Genomic DNA, 19,902 nt, shown 5'->3' with positions numbered 1-19,902 from the left:
ATTGCATATTAAAAGTTGTTGCAAGTGCACTCACATGTATTTTTTGTGTAAAAGAGACACACACACACACACACACACACAAGCTGGTCAGCTGCTTTGCAACTCAATGCGGTACAAATCGACTTCTGTGCCTCTTTTTCTCTTTGGGTTTTCTGTGTGTTTTTTTAAATTTTTAAATCCACAGCAAGTGTCTCTCTCTCTCTCTCTCTCACACACACCCACCCACACACACACACACACACACACACACACACACACACTCACACTCAGCGGCTCAGAGATGAGGGAAAAACAACAGAAATCAGGAGAGATTTTCAGTGTCAGGAGAGGACCTGTTGTGATGCTGGGCCATTGTGTAAGATTGTGTAAGATTGTAATGTGTACCTGTGGCTGGTGTGTGCTCCTTAAAGGTGTCAGGACGAGGAAGCGTGGGTGGCTGGGCTTCGGCTTTGGCTCAGGAACGTCATTTATTCTGCGTGGCGCCGCGTGTGCCCTGTGCAGCTTCGATGTGTGCGGCTGACGCTCTGTGGTTCCTGTTCCTGTCATAAAAGGCCCTGTACAAGGGGAGAAGAAATGCATCATTGGTTACCAAAATAAAACAGTGTCTTTCTGCCTGTGTCATTCTGTTTGGTTTCTTTGAGCGTTTGTTTCTTAAATACACAGCAAGTGTCACTCTCTCTCTCTCTCTCTCTGTCACACACACACACACACACACACACACACACACACACACACACACACACACACACACAGAAGCTGGTTAGCTGGTTAGCTGCTGTGCAACTGGGATTGAACCAGAGGGGCTCCCTCTGCTGGCTCAATGCGGTACAAATCGACTTGTGTGCCTGTCCTTCTCTTTGGTTTTTCTGTGTGTTTTTTTTTTCCAAATCCACAGCAAGTGTCACTGTCTCTCTCTGAGTGCGCAAAACTTTTTTTCTTATGCACACCATTAAAAAAAAAAAGTTGGGCGCACCCAAATCAGCGTTCAAAGATTGATGGCTCCCTGTCAGAGCACTGGCTATGAATTTCAGATCGATCAGGCCTTAACTTGACAAAAAAGTTATCAATCGTTCTTTTCATCTTTTCTCATTGCCCACGGTCAGTTATATCCACTTCTGTCGGTCCTAGGATATTCACTAGGGCTGGGTATCATCACTGATTTCTATAATCCACTTGATTCCGCTTCACAAGGTCCAGATTCGATTTGGTGCAATTTTTCCTCAGACAGTGAGAAATCTTGTAATTCTGATCATTTATCAGTACTGACACTAAACTTTATCAGAGATGTGAACATCACAGCACATGCCGTTGTGTCAAAGTAACTGAGAATAAAATAGAAAAAAAAAACATGAAGGAGATTTTCCTGGCATGGATTTTATAGCAGATAACCTTAAAAATATTCTGCAATTATACCCAATTTGAAAAAGTTTACATTTCTTCAGTATTGAACAGCAGAAATTATTCTTTCTTGTCCGAGGTCATTTAAGTACAAAGAAAAGAAAAGACAGCGGCCGCCAGCGCTGTAAACAACGGTAGACTGATGGGTAATAAGCAAATGAGTAATGCGGAAAACACATGTTTGAGATGGGAAACTTTTCTTGAAGTACAGAGCGAGAGCTGTGCATGAACTGTGGTTTTTATCGTGTTGGAAGCAAAACAGCAAAAGTAATAGGGAATTAACGACGATATTTATCAAATGTGAAGCATAGTTTGGTTCTTCTTTTGCTGCTGGCCTAGTGAATTTTGGTTGAAGAGAGACAAAACCTGCAGCCCAGAATCTTGCGCAAAAAAGACGTAAAGACGATTCAGACACGACGAATCAGAATTAGTGAGCTTTTGGCTTTCAGCCCCGACGGCGGCTAAGCTAATTCTGATGCGCCGGTCCGCTCTGTGTTTACCGTTTCCTGCTCTCATTCGCTGGTTGTTGTTGAAATAGTTTTGTGAGCTTTAGCCTGAGACTCTGGCGTTTCTGGTAAAATACATTTATATTCATTCAATTCAGGATTTAATGAATCGGTATCGCTTCATTCAAGCTACTCACCTTTCTCTATCCACCTGCACTTTCAGCTGGACCAAGGACATTTACAGAGGTCCCGCCCCTGACTATCTCTGATTGGTTTAGACCACGAAGGGCAATGACGTGTGTCTGTTGTTGATCACATGGATGTCGGTGGCAAATTTTACAAACACTTCTCATAATGACTAACTACTCCTGACATTTTTGAGATGTTAGCTCTTTATACAACGAAGTTATAGTGCGATACAAATAATATCAGGCTGATCCTGCCACAATTTGTTCCCCCTGTGTAAATCACGGACAAACAGTATCCCACATTGCTGATTTTTCATTCACAAACACTTCTTATTATGACGCATTACTCCTGAAACTTTAGAGGATTTAGCTCTTTTTAGAGTAAAGTTACAGGAGAATAAAAATAGTTATCAGCCAAAATGTTAATGTTTTATTAAAATAATCCCATCTGATACCCCGTGAGATGAGATAACTCTTTAATGTCATTGCACAGTCATACATAGTACAGTAGTACAATGAAACTGGAAAACTGTCCTACGTCGGCTTTTCCATATATATATATAATTTTCTGTTGTATGGTAATGTAACGATACTAATTTTTCACAAAATGAAAACATCAGTACTTCCTGCGTGCTCCCAGCACAGGGGAAACAAATTCTGTCGGGGATACCTACTTTGGCACAACAGATCCAAGTATAAAAACAATAACAAATACAATTTCTAGGTTCCATAACAGTTTTTATCATTACTTTATTGTGGATTAGGTGAAGAATTGTTAAATGTGGACAATTTAAATAATAGACTAATGCAATAGCAAATTGTGCCTTTTTCTCAGATGGACAGCAGATGGAGTTAGAGGAGATGAGGTAGGAAGAGAGGCAAAGATTGAGTCATGGGCAGAGCCTAGTTTATTTCTCATAGTTTTTTAAAAATTCTCTTGCTTTATGGTTCTTTGCGCTGTTACCAGTCTTTGCATTTATCATCGTTTTAAGTGTCTTGATTTTAACTGGATCTAAAAGGCTTGGATCTCCACATCGTTGGTGGGAGAAGGTTATCAGGGTGGCTTCAAAATTTGCGACCACACGTTTGCTTTGCATTTTCCCCACCAAGTTGAAGTCACTGATTTTGCTGTTCCAGACTTTTGGAATCTCAGCTGAAACCCACATTCGCCAGGGTAATCTGTCGTAACCGGAACAGTGGAGGCTGCAGGTGTAATGCCGTCTTTTTGCAAAATGTCATTTGGCAGCTCAAAGAGATTTTCACCAAAGTTTTCAGCTAATTGCTGCTCATTGATGATCTGAAACATCTCCATGGTGTCATCTGGCCTCCAGGTTTCATCATGACCCGTTGTATTGCTGTTCACGGTTGAGGTAGTGTCCAAACTGACGGACAGAGATTCAGTCACAGGTAGCTGTTCCCACAGCTCTTTAAATGAATTCTGGCTGAAGGGTAGATTCTGATTAAAAACCAAAATGCCATCCTGCCTCAGTTAAAAAGGTTCCTAAAACTGTACTGCCTGATCAGTCACTGTACACTGTTAGGGTTAGGTTGTGGAAGATAATCCCTTCTCCGAGAGGAAAAGGAGCGTACCCGTACCCGTCCCAGAACACTTGGCGGTCACGTTGGCGCCGGCGGCCATAGCGCACCACAGTCCAGCCGTTTTCCATGGTGTCCAGTCTTTTTTTCTTTTCCTCTTTTTTAAATTGTCTTTCAAAAAATCAAATGTTCTTCAAAAAAATATCTATTTAAGTTAATGTGAACCAAAAACGGGAGATTTTTTTTTCTTTTGTGTCCTTTCTCACTGTCCCTGTTGCCCAGTTTTTCTGTTCCTTCATCTTTCTCTCTCATCTCTCTCATCTTTCTCTTTCCCCCAACACTGTTTGTCCCGTCATGAACAACTGAAAATAAAATTTAATAAATAGTAACAACAAACGTTGATCAAATTGTTTTAATTTTCATTATTCAACATTTGCACAGTATTCAGGTGAGTATTCGCTACGACCAGGTAAGTATGTAGGTAGGTGTGTGCTTGGTGAACAGGTATGTATTCAGGTAACTTTGTGGGGAAGGCGTCACGGTGTGCAACTTGGAGTCACGCGCTGCACTCCGGGGATGGATGCACACAAGAGAATTTATTAACGTACAGTGTCCAACAAGTGTATATACAAAAGGTGAAACGGGCATGGCTCCGGGGGGAAATCCAGGGGAAAACTCTCGTTTCTCTCCAAACAATCACAGGAATCCACTCGAACACTCGCCACTCAGGGAACACCAGGGAAAACAGTCCAGAGGGTCTGCGCATAAGGAAACGCTTGTTAGTTTCAAACACACAACGACACGGAAAAACACTTGCTAGAATTTCACTTACGCGATTCTTACAAATCCAGCGAAAAACAACCGTTGTTTCCTGGCTTAAATGCAATCCACACTGACGAGGCACAGGTGTTTCTTCCTCCGAGAGCTGGCCCGAGGGCGTAAACCCGTAATCAGTTCCGCCCTGGAGAGAGAGATAGTGATAGGGAGAGAAACACCTGATCAGCGACCAGCTGAACCTCCAGGCAGTGACAGGAGGGTGAGGGACAGGAAGTATACTGCTCTGTCCTTCACTGTTATGGCCTGGAGGTTCAGCTGGTCGCTGATCAGCTGCTGGACTCTTTGGTTGTATCCCAGAGGGACACGTAAGCCCTCACGCCACGTCAAGGCAGAGTCCATGTGAGGGGTGGTTTTTTTTTTTGGTTTTTTTTTATTTTAAATACCTCTATTTACAGTGGAACTTGTGAACACCACAAAATGAACTGAGATCACACTTCTTCAAGATCAACTACAACAGAAATCAAATTCACACTTGTCTTAAAGTGGATTCAAAAGATAAACAAATATGTCCTACTGTGCTAGTTCTAAGCATAAAGTCAAAATAAAGAAAGGACATGATTAGAACAGGAAATCAGCTTGTATGCCTATGCATCCCTGAGAAGGTCTCTTCGCTTTCTCCCAAAGCCCTTGTACGACCTTGCAGGTAGTCTTGCTGCTTTGCATTGTCCGACATACTCCTTGTACGCCACGCCAGTGGAGATTGTTGGATCAAGGTTGATAAATCCCTCTTCCTGCTGTGTCCAGTGTCTGCTGGTTTGAGCGGGCATGTACACAGCTCTCGTCTGCAATAGGTCAGGTTCCTCATCCTCTTCAAGTACAGGTGCATCCTCTTCCTCCATCTCCAGGGGGAGATCTGGAGGCAACTTTTTCTCCGCATGGGGTTTTGGGTTCCCCATTCGATAAAGAATGTCATAGTGGAGCTTATAGAGAGTGAAGCCGAAAACCTTTTCACAGACTGACGTTGAAAGGATCCTGTACTTTTGGAGCTCTGCCTGTGTCATCTTCAGCTCCAGGAGTAGGTCCTTCACTTTCTCATATGACACAAAATCCTTATTCATGATAAGTCCCACTGAGCTGACCAGCACCAAGACCTTGTTCCGTGTGTGTTTTTCAGTCTTCCCCGGAATCCTCTTCATCACTTGCGCCAGCCATGGCATTCCATGCTCTCTGTACCTTTCAAGGGTCCTGGCGTAGCACAGTCCACGGCGCTCCATCTCCATGGCCACATCTCCCACTATGGCCATGGCCTGGGACTCGATGGAAGGCTCCCTGTCTTCATTATGTATCTCTACATAATCAATCAAGTTCCAAGAAGCCCTCCTTGTTCCCTTTATGTCGCGGTACTTAATGTCTGGGAACCACCTGACCTTCAGCTCAAGGAATCCTGCTCTCAGGCATTCTTGTACATTCTTCCCTTCCCCTTCAACAAGCTTCCTCGCCCGGGCAAAGGTGAATGGGGTCGGGAAGGAGTCTCTGGTGGCCAGGTTCTCCGTCAGTGCAGCCAGATTAATGTGTCCCTTTAAATTCTCTGGGCATTTTTCCCCTTGCAGCTCTGAGATGAAGATGCCGTCGTTCCTCCTGAAGAGGTCTTTCAGCAGGAGTTTTACAAGCTCAGGTCCCAGCACGGAAGGCTCGCACTCGAGAGTCAATGTGAGAGCAAATAGCCTCTCGATTCTTTTCATCTGGAGTGTGTCCCTTGTCCAGTGTGCCAGAGGAGGTGGGCAGTCGTCAACAGCTGCACCAGTTGCTGCACCCAGGCCCATGAAGCCCCGCATGTTGGTTGCACTGAATTCGTGCAGCGAGCTGGTCCCGAGTGCTGCAGAGTACTGTCTGTCCATGTTGGACAAGGGGTGCCCGTATAATGCCTCCTCCAGCGCAAGCTCCAGCTGGAATGCCTTCCACACTGGGAGAAAGCCGCCTTTGCCTGTGTGCTTCTCCCCAAGTTGCCGGAGCTGGTCAGCCATATACTTTAGACAGCGAGACAGTATTTCATTCACGCTTGGCTGTTCCTGTTCCCGTTTAAAGGGTACAACGAGGGGGAAGTCCGTCAGGCACTTATGTAATGCACTCAAGTCGAAGAATGAGCATGCATAAACAATGTCTGTAAAGTCTGCCAGTTCCTTCCCTTCTATCCCCTCCACGATCTCTATTCTCAGGTTATAATTACCTGCTGCCTTCCTGGCCAAGTCCATCATGTGGATGTAGTAGTCCTCAGCTCTGGTGGCCACCGCCTGAACGTAATTCGGGTGGCCGAGGCCACCAGTGACGATCAATCCACTAATGGGGTGCCGGAATGTGGACATATAATGAGTGTGTGGGCTGTCCACATAAACTTGCCAGAAGGTGACGTTAGGCCTAGTGGCAATCTCTGCCAAAGCTGGCAAGATGTCCGGTGGGTGCTGGTCAAGTTCTGTCTGCACGTTAACACACTCGTGCATGGACATGGACGTGAAGAGCCTAGCTCTGGGTCCAAACATCCTTTCCAGTCCTGCTCTTGACCAGAAAAGTGTGGTGTGAGGGTCCAGTGGTATGAGGTTGCAGGCCACGTGCAGAGAACATCGCACAACCTCGTCAGGGTCAGCTACTTCCCACAAATGAAAGGGGTCCCTTGTCTTTTGTCCAAATTTGTAGACAAAGAACCGGACTTCCAATGTTGGATGCTCCGGCAACATCCTCTTCGCTTCATCCAGTTTGGAGAGTACGAACGTTTGATCCTGCGGCAATACGTTCATGCTCCCCTTGTTGTGAATGATGGTCTTCTGCAGCGTGGGTCTGCTCAGGTCTTCCAGTGGAAGGTCTTTGAGCAACTCAACAAATTTTGTTAAGATGCCATTAACAAGGTCCACCGTGTGTCTTGGTAAATAGTCAGCCATTTTACAGACTCTGTCCACCACCACAAGGGACTTGGGAATTACTATAGCTTCTAACTTGAATCCCCCGTCCAGGTAGGCAAAATCAAAGCCTCTTACCTTTCGCAGCACTTTTAAGCCCTCCACAGACAACTTACTAAGGTCAAAGTGTTTCTTTATGGTGTGCCAGGAGTTTTTCAGCTGGTGCATTTTGAAGGGTGCCATGTTCAACCTAGAAAAGGGTATATGCAGGCCTTCCAAGTTTTTTAGTTCAACCACCACTCCGTCGTAATCAAATTTACTCCAAACACGTCTCGTTGGATCCTCAACTGTCGTTGCCTGCAATGGAATGAAAATGTTGGGGTCCAGGAGGAAATCCTCAACGCTTTTAGATCTGGCGAAAGCATCCGCCAAACCCTTCATGTTTTCGACACCAACGTCCTCCATGGCTGTTGTGTTCTGGAAAGAACAGAAAGTATAATCAGGTAAGTAAAAAAGAAGTGAAACAATGTAACTGAAAAACTGTTAAACCAGGAAAGACAAAAAAAGTGTAATCATGTAAGTAAAACACATTAAAATCAAGTAAGTAAAGAACAGGAAAGAGCAATTTGCAACAGTTAAGAATATGCCAAAAATATTACCTGTATTGTAAATACAGTCTTTCAAGACAGCAGATAAAAAAAGAAAAGTTGTGTGTCTTAGTTAACCAAGACGCTGTGGTCATAAATCCAGAGACACTGCTCCTCTGAGTTTCAGGGCATGAATGACTGAGCTGAGCACTCCTCCCCTTATATAGGGTCCAGTCAAAAGTTGCCGCCATAGGAAATGAATGTCGTTCAGTGAATGAGCCAGTGAACGACACCCCCTGAACGACACTCACTGAATAACCCACTCAACGACACTGACTGAATGAGCCAGTGAACGACACCCACTCAACAACACTGTTATTAGGAAAATTGTGCTTAGTAGTCAGTATAATCTTTTAACACTAGCATTCCCAGGCTTCTACCTTTCTACCTATAAAACCCGAGAGCAGTCAAATGGTGGAAGTGGAAGCTAAATTGGCTAAATTGACCGCGGAGTCATCATTTTGCGTTTCTACCTTTAAAAGCCGGAGAGCAGTCAGTCAAATGCTGGAGTCGTTCATATGTATATTAGGTCGTTACCTAGGAATTCTGGAGGGAGGGGAGTGGGGGTGAGTGATTGAGGGGGTGGGGGAGTGGAGTGTTTCAGTTTGCCATCTTAGGGAGAAATCAACACATGTCCTTTGTATGTCCTTTGTTGCTGACATTTATTGATGAAAACAGTACAAAAAACCAACCATTTGTACACATATTTACAAATAATGATAAAAAGTGAGTGAGTACATTTCAACATTTTCAGCAATCACTCACAATCCTGGCACTGCCACGGTATCTGTCGTCTGCATTTACCACATGTGTACCTGTAGCAGTGAACACATCGCACAGTGGCCTGATTTTTTTTGCATCTGTGTACTTGGATTTTAGGTCGCAAGCCACCCAAAACTTGCTCCATGTACCACTCAGCAGGCCATTTGTAAATATGTGTACAAATGGTTGGTTTTTTGTACTGTTTTTATCAATAAATGTCAGCAACAAAGGACATACACCCATGTGTGTTGATTTCTCCCTAAGATGGCAAACTGAAACACTCCAAGTTGGTGACTTTTGGAGATTTGTTTCCCTGGATGATTGAGAATGCATCAAGATGAAACACAAAAGGAAGCTCACCGCTTTTAGCAGCTCCCCCACCCCCTCAATCACTCACTGAGTGATTGAGGGGGTGGGGGAGTGGAGTGTTTCAGTGTTTCAGTTTGCCATCTTAGGGAGAAATCAACACATGCATGTTGAAATGTACTCACTCACTTTTTATCATTATTTGTAAATATGTGTACAAATGGTTGGTTTTTTGTACTGTTTTCATCAATAAATGTCAGCAACAAAGGACATACAAAGGACATGTGTTGATTTCTCCCTAAGATGGCAAACTGAAACACTCCACTCCCCCACCCCCTCAATCACTCACCCCCACTCCCCTCCCTCCAGAATTCCTAGGTAACGACCTAATATACATATGAACGACTCCAGCATTTGACTGACTGCTCTCCGGCTTTTAAAGGTAGAAACGCAAAATGATGACTCCGCAGGGGTCTAAGGTAGAAAACCAAAATGACTGCTCTCCGGGGGTCTAAGTGCTAATGATATAAGTTTGCATATGGTAGAATGCTGCATGTAATCATTTGTGTGTAGAAGTATATGGTAAATATATAAATAATAAATATACAAGTATATAGTTGGTGGCATATTGAAAGAATGTCTCATCCTAGGAGGTCTGTAACATTTTAGGGTGTTCACCCCCACATCCTAGGAGCATGAGAGAGGTCGTACCTTGTCTTATTCTCAGTTCTGGAGACTGCACTTTTGCTAGCAAGAAGTTTCTCTTCTCTGAGTCTTTACTGAAGAAGTGTTTTAGACTATATTTCTTAACAGACACTGACTGCATGAGCCAGTGAACGACACCCACTGAACGACACTCACTGAATGAGCCATTGAACGACTCATTGAATGAGCCAGTGAACGACACCCACTCAACGACACTGACTGAATGAGCCAGTGAACGACACCCACTGAACGTCCCAAATGTTATTCTATGTAATAATTTCTGAAAAACCTTTAGGTATTTATTTTATAAAGTGCATTAGTTATGATTTCAAGTATGGTTTTAGGAAATTTTTCCTCCATATGTACAATTATATAAACATACAGACACACAGACACCTTTTAAGCCCTTGTCCTCTGATCAGGTGTCCATGTAGCATTTACCTGGACCACTGTCGCCAAACCATCTGTTTCATAATACATGTAATGTTTAATCCGCACTGGTCACTCCACTTTATTGTCATTGATATTTATATTTAAAAGTGCAATACTGTAATTTTCTGCTGCTCATTCCTGTGCAATATCCCATCTGCCCTCCCGTCATATTTCTTTTCAAGATTTTCTTATTTAATCACTAGTGTACATATATTTATAGATACATATATATTTAGTCATCTTTTCTCTTTTACCATGTCTCTCTAATATTTTGCTCCTTATTATTTTTCTATTTTCTTATTATTTTATTTTCCTATATTTTCTCCTACTGTATCAAGCTGCTGAGTGACTGCTGCTCGTCAAACACATTTCATTGCAATGTTGACCCTGTGCTAACTTGCATATGACAAATAAAACTGAAAACTGAAAACATGTAAGCTTTTTCTCTTTGGTTTGTTTGAGCGTTTGTTTTTTAAATACACAGCAAGTGTCACACTCTCTCTCTCTCTCTCTCTCTCTCTCTCTCTCTCTCTCTGTCTGTCTGTCACACACACACACACCTCCACATTCCAATCTAAGGAACAAACGCTCACTGAATTATAAATAAAGACCGGGGCAGTTCCTCAAGGCAAGGCAAGGCAAATTTATTTGTATAGCACAATTCAACAACAAGGTGATTCAAAGTGCTTTACAGAGACATTAGAAACAAAAACAAATAAAAAGCATGATTTAAAATAGATTAAAACAAGCAAAGAAACAAACTAACTAATTAACAAACAAACAAACAAAACAGTATATAAAATCAAAACAGATCAGCATCAGAACTTTAAAGTCTATCCTCTGACGGACAGGCAGCCAGTGTAAAGACCTCAGAGCTGGACTGATGTGGTCCACTTTTTTGGTCTTAGTGAGGACTCGAGCAGCAGAGTTCTGAATGAGCTGTAGTTGTCTGACTGATTTTTTAGGTAGACCTGTAAAGATGCTGTTACAGTAATCAAGCCTACTAAAGATGAATGCATGGACTAGTTTTTCCAGGTCCTGTTGAGACATCAGATCTTTTATCCTTGAAATATTCTTGAGGTGATAGTAAGCTGACTTTGTTATTGTCTTAATGTGTTTTTCTTTTCTTTTTCAAGTTTAGGTCTGCATCCATCACTACACCCAAATTTCTCGCCTGGTTTGTGGTTTTTAGATGTATAGATTGAAGTTCTCTGGTGACCTGTAATCGTTTTTCTTTGGCGCCAAAGACTATTACCTCAGTTTTGTTTTTGTTTAGCTGGAGAAAATTGTGGCACAACCAGTCATTAATTTCCTCAATGCATTTACCAAGAGCCTGTACAGGGCCTTGGTCTCCTTATTTATCTTATTTATCCAAAGTGCGACACCTGAGCGCAGACCCGGGCTGTTAAACAAATATGAGTCAATGCAGATGTCAGACAGACTGTCCAAATTCTCCCAAAGAATCTGCAGGCACCTGTTTAAAATTGGCTTAGGATAGAAAATTCTAAGTCTATTATTGAGATATTCTTATTTTCTGTTAGTAGTTAATCTTTCAAATGACAAGAGATAATGCCTAGATATCTCACCTCATCTTTCATCTGTGTATTACATATTAACTGCAGGAGACACTCATGTAGAGCTAGTATCTCACATTTATTATTATTATTGTTATTATTCATCTGTAAACCTGACGTGTTTCATAATCACCTTGGCTATGTTAATCATCATGCTCTTCAGGAGGCATCAAGACGCGGGGAACACAAATGAGAAATTAAAATGGAGCCACAGTGGAAGCAAAACCAGACACCTGAACATGGAAACACAAGACTTTCACAATAAAACACGAAACAGTGAACGTAAATAATACAATATGAAGCAGAGTGAAATTTGGAAACATGACACTTTATTTCAATACGTAAATTAAAACAAAACAAAACAAAACAAAAAACCCTCAAACCACATTTAAATTACATGCAAGACAATGTAAAAACAGCTGTGTTTTTTAAGAATAAAATCACTACATAAAAAAGCCCATGCAAAGAGAATAGGAAAAGAACAGATAAAATGAAAGTCAGCTGTCCAGCCACTCCAAGTCTTCCCCTTCACCACCATAAGATTTCCGAGTTACTCCGTAGTCCCATAACACCTCCTCACCAACTGCGATGTCCTTCAGGGCAATGAAAAGTATTGTCTCCTGAGGTCCTGCAGGGAAGTTCATTGTAAACTTCTGGGGCTTGATGTTTGGATTTTTTCGGGAATGGTTCATTCGCCTCCCATAGGTGTCAATGTCGGGATGACAGGCACAGGGGAATGCAGTGGCATCGATGCACATCCCTCGGTCACACTCGTCCCTGAAGAAGAACAGATACCCCGACTGGGGCCTCCGTTTCCCTTCTGCTTCAGTGATATATGTCCCGTGGTAATCGCACACTATATCCCCTTTGTGGAAAGGCATAAGTGCGATCACACCTGTAAGTTGAAAGATACCATCGGTCATGACAGGGCTCTTAGAAACGTTCACTTGCAATTTGTCTAAATGTTGTGTGCATTTTACCTTTGCCCTTCCGTTCCCCGAAGTCTTGCAAAGCCAGGCCCTTCCACTTCTGCTCTGCAATCGAAGACATGAGGGACTGGTTGTCTTGTATACTGGGCTGCGGAACAACCCAGGCCTGCAAGATGGCATTGACAGTGGGCTTGTTGGTGTGCCATTTCTCCTTGTCCAAAGCCATCTGCACACGTGCAGGCTGAGGTGGGTTTCCTCTTCTGCCAACTGACTGACCTAAATGAAGTGGTCACAAAGCGACGTACAAGAAATAATGCAAGTGATTATTGCGGCTTAAAAATGAAAAATCAACCATATGCATTTTAGTCAATCACGTATTTGTACCTTAAAATATTCCTTATATTTATAATTGAGCTATCTGTGTATATTTGGGTGTACAACATTGAGTGGGTTATACTTACATGTATTGTATTATTTAATTAGTTCAGACTGTTACTGCTATTGTCTCTACACAAGTGTAACCCACATAATTTTCTTAGAGATTATTAAAGTATTTTCATTCTGAAATACATACAAAACAAACAAAGCAATGCAACAGAAGCAGCTCCATTAACATGACATGCCCAGGCCTTACCGAGAATGTACCCAACTCTTTTCTTCAGCTGAATATCCCTCCATTTCTTGTAGTGGTGTCTGTGCTGTGGAAAGCCAGCCTGTACACACTGCCGTTTGGATGGTGGCTCTCCATTCAGGGTGACCGGGAAGGCCTGGAGGAAGGCATCCCATTCTTGGAGTGGCAGGTGCGTAGATGATGTGCTACATGAAAGGTGTAGAGGAGGGGATGCATCAAATCCATCAAAAGTTTTTAAATGTGGAAACGTGTAACACAGGTTGACTTGTGGTAGTGTGTGATATTTTTTAAAAAAAAGTGTACCTGGCCTGTCCTGGTGTCGGTAGTCCTCCTACTGAGCTTGATGCTGACTCAGCCATAGCATCCCCAGGTTCAGTGCTCAGGTATCTGTGGTTTTTAATGCATGCAAATTAATTAGAGAGCCCAGAGAGATGAAAAAGCCAAAATACAAGGGGCGAACATCTCTGACATACAGCAACATATGTGGCTGACTGTTATGAGTCCAGGGTTAGGGTTTCTCTGTCAGATCAAAGAAACAAATCTTTCTTAATATGCTATTGATCCAGTTAGGTCAAGCACTCACCTCGCTCTCAGGCGTTTTACATCTAATGATGGGTTGGACAGTGGGACCCCACATTCTCCTAGGAAGAACTTGCCCCTGTCATCGCTGCCAGCAATTTGATTTTCCAAGGACACTGGACGGATGTTCCTAAAATAGCAGTCCAACAACTGCAGAGAAAAAAAGGAATCAATGTTAAATATCTCATAAAATCAATTCACAAGGTGCCTATAGAGCAAGAAGAGAGTCGCTGCTGAGAATGAATGACTTACTTGTTCTTCCTGGCTGGTTATCTTCAAGTTACCACTCAGCTCAACACCATCAGCTACTGCTTTCCGCGCCATCCAGTCCTCTACCTGTGTATGTAAAAAAAAAGGTGTTGGAGCTTAAAGAAATACAGACTTACATCAGCTGTCATTTCACTTATCGTGCACTTTTGTTGTTGGTGGTGCACTTACACAAAGTTCTTGAACAGCATTTGCTGTCAGTCCATGTTGTAAAATCAGGATGGCCTCGCAGTACTGTCTGAAGGTAGTCATTGCAAATGTGGGGATGCAATCACCGCCAGAAAGTCTTGTGTGGAAATATTCAATATCCTTCTTGGCCACGGCAAGAATTTCCTTCTTATCAGACCTATTGCAAATGTGACAGAGGTAAGACATTATTGAAAGTTTGTATGTGTCATCCAATATGTGGAAGTGGCAATAAGGTCATCATACCTCGCTGTTGGCACGACTGTCGAAAACGCTTGGGGACTGTTCGTGATGATAAATCCACGTGTTTGAAGGCGAGTGCAGAGTTTAATGCAAGATTCTTCATCCTTGCAGTACTCCTGGAGCTCTGAGAAGTTCCACACTCTACCTTCATTAGAAAACAGCTTCTGTGAAGCAATGGCTCTGGAAGCTTCTTCCTCACATTTCTGTGGTGTGCAGTCTTTCAGGCACACTCTGCTCAGGTGTGTGCGAATGGACTGTTGCGGCTTTTTACAAAGCAGGCAGTAGACAACGTTTCTCTCCATCTTGTTTGCACTGTAAATACAAAGAGTGAGAGGCAGAAAGTGAGAGAGAAAAACTGCATATCAATTTAGTTTATTTTGATAGTATGAGAAAACAAACAAAGAACAACAACAATACATCCACACACAAACTTTGCTTCCATCCCACCCCCCCAAAAAAAACTTAAAGAAAAAAAAGTTTTAAAACAAGTTTTAAATTTTAAAAATGAGGAGAATGGCACATGCAAGTTTTACATGTTCAACCACTTAAAAGCCCAACAAACAGTACTTACATTAAAATTGAACCGTTGTCTTCTGTTGTCGTCTTTCTCTCTCTCAGTGTCCTGCGGAAACAGAGTGGCAATAGCATATCACAAGTTGGCTACATTTATGTCCTTGTAGCTGTATGCTTCCCCATCCCCTTTTGCCCACTGAATGACAAAATGACAGGCCCACTTTTATCACCTACTGAACAACCCACTAAACGACCCACTGAACGACCCATTGACCCACCCACTGAACTGAATTTCTTGGTGAAAAATGTTTCTCATGTTACTTTAAGAGCTGTTAAAACTAACTAGTCCATTCTCCCGAGTGTTACTTTGTGTGTGTGTGTGTATATATATATATATATATATATATATATATATATATATATATATATATATATACAAATTGTAAAAATTAAAGCCGGCTATTGCTGTGCAGCAGTCTTTAAAGAAGGTGGTGCTCAAAGTAAAAAAAGGGGCACATATAACCAGGCTGTATAGCAACAACACACATTCATCGGTATTCATATATATATATATATATATATATATATATATATATATATATATATATATATATATATATATATATATATATATATATTTTAAACTTTTCTATCAGTCCTTCACAAAGAGGGAACAGTCTGTCTACATATTGGCCATCTCTCAGCTGGTGCTGGTTCCTGCTCATACTCTTCCTTAGGCGCTTGTGACTGTGTCCCCCTGTATCATCAAGGGTCCCAAAGCCAACACAGATGACCCTGCTAAAGTGGGTCCCCCAGTCTCTCCTGACTCTGGACATTTGCAGGTTCTCACACCTGGAAGTCAAGCAGGTCATAGGCTGCAGCACTGAAACACAAGTTACAGTTATAGGTAAATGTTCATGTACCTATAACTGTATGTATGAACAGTTTATGAACATTCAGCTCATAGATTTCTCACTTCTGAACTCTTTTAGTGTGTTTTTTTTCATTTATTGTTTAATCATGTGTGTGTGCCTGTGTGTGGTTATGAGCACCTTCTACAGAGGCACCACTGAGAGTATTCCCATTTAACACTCGTAATAACACACGCTGAAAATACTCCTTCTGTTGTTCTTTTTCAGTACTGTACACCACCTGATGGTTTTGGCTCCTGTCTCTTTTTGCTTTCTCTCTCATTGTGGAAAAGCATTATAAACATGCCAAAGAGAGATGGGTTCATGCATTTCAGTTTTAACTGTTAAGCATTCTGTGTGCATGCCTGTCTGGTTGTGTGTGTGTGTAAGACATTTGCTGTGTATGTAACCTTCCTGTCGTTGCCGGGTCAAATCTCACCAATTTACAAATTTAAAAAACCCTCACCAATATTGGGTTTTACATCTGAGTGCCTCGAGGCCTTAGTACGTCCTCCACACTATGCACTTGAACATATTAAGGTGATGAGAACTTCTTTTGTTTAACTTTGAGTGTTTGAATCAAGTTTGTTACATATGTGGGAATAGGAATCCACCCCCACCCCACCCCCTTTTGCCTACTGAATGACAAAATGAAAGGCCCACTTTTCCCACTTACTGAACAACCCACTAAACGACCCACTGAACGACCCATTGACCCACCCACTGAACTGAATTTCTTGGTGAAAAATGTTTCTCATGTTACTTTAAGAGCTGTTAAAACTAACTGGTCCGTTCTCCCGAAGTTTACTTTGTTCTTCTAGACCAGGGGTAGGCAACCTTTCTGATGGCGAGTGCCATTTAAAATGTCCTCAGAAGTCAGTGTGCCAAATGATGTTATGGTGTTATAACATCATTTGGCAACATAATAATGGTGTTATTTGTCTCTCAGAAACAGCTCATAACTTTCCTTCAACTCATTCCTGTCACCTAAAAGGTAAACCTTTCTCCATCACCTGTCCAGCTCTGATGATTCAGTAAGGACATCTCCTGGATTCATCTTCATGTTTCCCTCTCACCAGATATACAAACCATCATGAGCAGCAGCTTTTACAGCTGTGGCTCCAGCAAACATCAGCTGATACTAGAAAGTAATATCAAATTCCAAATTCTAACAGCAGCTGATCAAGCTTAAACGTGCTGCTCTTGTTTAGCGCGACATCCGCTGGTTTCTTCTTTCTGGCGCAAAGTGGGCGATAAATAAACACGAGAAAAGCCGTTGAAGTAGCAACAGGAGCGAGAGGGGGGAGAATGAGAGGAGAAGAGGCAGCTGACAGCGTAAAGACAGAATAAATCTAGCTTTGTGTCTTTTTTTCCATTCTAGCTGAAGTCCGGGACAAACTGTGTTCCTTTTCACCTTAATACAAAACGCGTGATATTTTCTCTGAATGAGGGTTGATTCCGTCTTTTTTACAGGCAACTCTACTAACTAACCTTATGAATAAAATACAGTTCACTATGGTATCAGTAACATCAAAGCACCCGCCCAGCTGTATGGAAACTCCATCATGCTAGCTAGGTATTGTAACTGACTGTAAAAAGTCAGCATAACAAAAATAAACTCTACCTAAAATTGGTTTATATCTGACCCAGATAGACTGCAGGTCATAACTTCTTACCATAAGTTCAGTTCACCTGATACTCGGACAGGTGTCCTGCCAAACTAGGTATCCCCGACAGAATTTGTTTCCCCTGCGTCCGGAGCACACGCTGGACTGTCCAAATCACGGACAAACAGTATCCCACATTGTTGATTTTTAGTTTACAAACACTTCTCATAATGACTAACTACTCCTGACATTTTTGAGATGTTAGCTCTTTATACAACGAAGTTATAGTGGGATACAAATAATATCAGGCTGATCCTGCCACAATTTGTTCCCCCTGTGTAAATCACGGACAAACAGTATCCCACATTGCTGATTTTTCATTCACAAACACTTCTTATTATGACGCATTACTCCTGAAACTTTAGAGGATTTAGCTCTTTTTAGAGTAAAGTTACAGGAGAATAAAAATAGTTATCAGCCAAAATGTTAATGTTTTATTAAAATAATCCCATCTGATACCCCGTGAGATGAGAAAAGATAAGATAACTCTTTATTGTCATTTCACAGTCATACATAGTACAGTAGTACAATGAAATTGGAAAACTGTCCTACGTCGGCTTTTCCAATAAATATATAATTTTATATATAATAAATATATATATATATATATATATATATATATATATATATATATATATATATATATATATATATATATATATATATATATATATAACATAATTTTCTGTTGTAACCCTCAAACTGAATGGTAATGTAACGATACTAATTTTTCACTTTTTCACAAAATGAAAACATCAGTACTTCCTGCGTGCTCCCAGCACAGGGGAAACTACCTACTTTGGCACAACAGATCCAAGTATAAAAACAATGCTGTTCACGGTTGAGGTAGTGTCCAAACTGACGGACAGAGATTCAGTCACAGGTAGATGTTCCCACAGCTCTTTAAATGAATTCTGGCTGAAGGGTAGATTCTGATTAAAAACCAAAATGCCATCCTGCCTCAGTTAAAAAGGTTCCTAAAACTGTACTGCCTGATCAGTCACTGTACACTGTTAGGTTGTGGAAGATAATCCCTCGTCCTCCTCATACTGCAGACTGTTTAGGAAACTTGGCTCAGAGCTGCAGAAGTTCTTGACTGTCGTACATTTGTGGTTAGTCTGATGAAACTCATTTTCAGTGTACTGACTGAAAGTGAACAGCGGGTCCTGACTCCACGTCTGTGGTAAAGGGTTAGGGTGTTGAAAAAAGATCAGGGAACCAGCAATCGCCGGTTCCTTGAGATGCACTCTCCACCGTGGGACAGGATGGTGGTACCCCTGCCCCAGTTCAAAAAAATTGCCCATCTTGGGTTTACGCGCATCTACTGAGCTCTTCGCGACGTTTCGGCGTTCCTTCGCCTTCTTCAGGCCGAGCTCAGTGTGTCTGTGTTGTGTGCCTTGTGCCAGAACTAAACTGAAAATATTAGAGCAATATTTCAATGAAATATCCTGAAACGCGTACCTTCACTCAGAAATCGGGGCTGGGGAAACAATTAAAATAACTAGCAATAATTAGGGGTTAGGTTGGTGTCTAGGTGGGGGTTTTGGTGGGTGCCGGACGCTGTGGCGAAGAGGCCACGCCGATGGCTTCTTCGGTTCTGGAGATATGGCGAATCGGACCAAAAAGGATGGGACAAAACGGTCCCAATCGGAGAAAGGAAGGTGCAGAGGGCCTGGGTATGTGGACAGTGATTGTGGAGAAGTGTTCTGGCAAATTGGAAAGACAATTAAAATTACAAAAAGCCAAACAGACAAAAGCTGTCTTGGAATCAACATTCAAAACATGATCACTACTGTATAAAAAAAAAGGTCCATAAATTACAAATGAATATGTTGCTTAACTGTAAACTGTAATCTCAGGTAACAAGGCAATTCAAGTGGCTTTTATTTTAATTTCAACCATGTATAGTGTTACAGTACAGAGTGAAGTGAGACAGCGTTCCTCTGAGACCCTGGTGCTACATACGACATATAACGGACAAACACAGGACTACTAACATCAGTCATAGTAAATGTTCTGTAAGAAAGATTGCCAACTCTAACTACATAAACCTGTAGTGGACATTTCAGTTAAGTAATTATATAATCTACACATTAAGGCCACTATTCAGCATCAACATGGACTGTCAACTTACAACATGAAGCATGTATTGCTGTTTTTCTAGCAATTTATATAGATCCAGCCAAGTGCTGCCTTTTGGTGGTTGCATTGTGCATAAGCAGCATGACCCTATAGAAAACAAGACGAAAGGAAAGCTTTGTACAATGTCATCACTCTGAGATGGACATCAAAAGTTTCCACGAGGACTCTGTGC

At 41.9% G+C, this 19,902-nt stretch overlaps 1 protein-coding gene across 1 annotated transcript; it reads right to left on the bottom strand.

Moving 5' to 3' along the window:
* Positions 1-10,768: 10,768 nt before the first annotated feature.
* On the bottom strand, positions 10,769-15,373 carry LOC146640547 (uncharacterized). The gene is made up of 9 exons (XM_085400086.1): positions 15,069-15,373; positions 14,501-14,809; positions 14,240-14,414; positions 14,054-14,137; positions 13,806-13,951; positions 13,526-13,609; positions 13,226-13,407; positions 12,643-12,867; positions 10,769-12,557 (listed from the first exon to the last, which is right to left on the bottom strand). Exons 1-9 carry the CDS (start codon positions 15,143-15,145, stop codon positions 12,160-12,162), a joined length of 1,680 nt encoding a protein of 559 aa, XP_085256212.1. The 5' UTR covers positions 15,146-15,373; the 3' UTR covers positions 10,769-12,159.
* Positions 15,374-19,902: the final 4,529 nt, after the last annotated feature.

This window comes from Rhamphochromis longiceps, unplaced genomic scaffold (assembly GCF_057381845.1).
Source record: "Rhamphochromis longiceps isolate RC_006_pf unplaced genomic scaffold, R_longiceps_female_GT1.1 unmapped_scaffold_5, whole genome shotgun sequence".
NCBI classification, from domain to species: Eukaryota; Metazoa; Chordata; class Actinopteri; order Cichliformes; family Cichlidae; genus Rhamphochromis; species Rhamphochromis longiceps.
This window is presented reverse-complemented; position numbering and strand designations above follow the sequence as displayed.

Coding starts and splice junctions, on each gene's coding strand:
- LOC146640547 (XM_085400086.1), bottom strand. CDS start 15,145: ATGCTATTGCCACTCTGTTTCCGCAGGACACTGAGAGAGAGAAAGACG. Junction 14,810..15,068: donor GACAACGGTTCAATTTTAAT/GTAAGTACTGTT, acceptor TTGTATTTACAG/TGCAAACAAGATGGAGAGAA. Junction 14,415..14,500: donor ACAGTCGTGCCAACAGCGAG/GTATGATGACCT, acceptor CATTTGCAATAG/GTCTGATAAGAAGGAAATTC.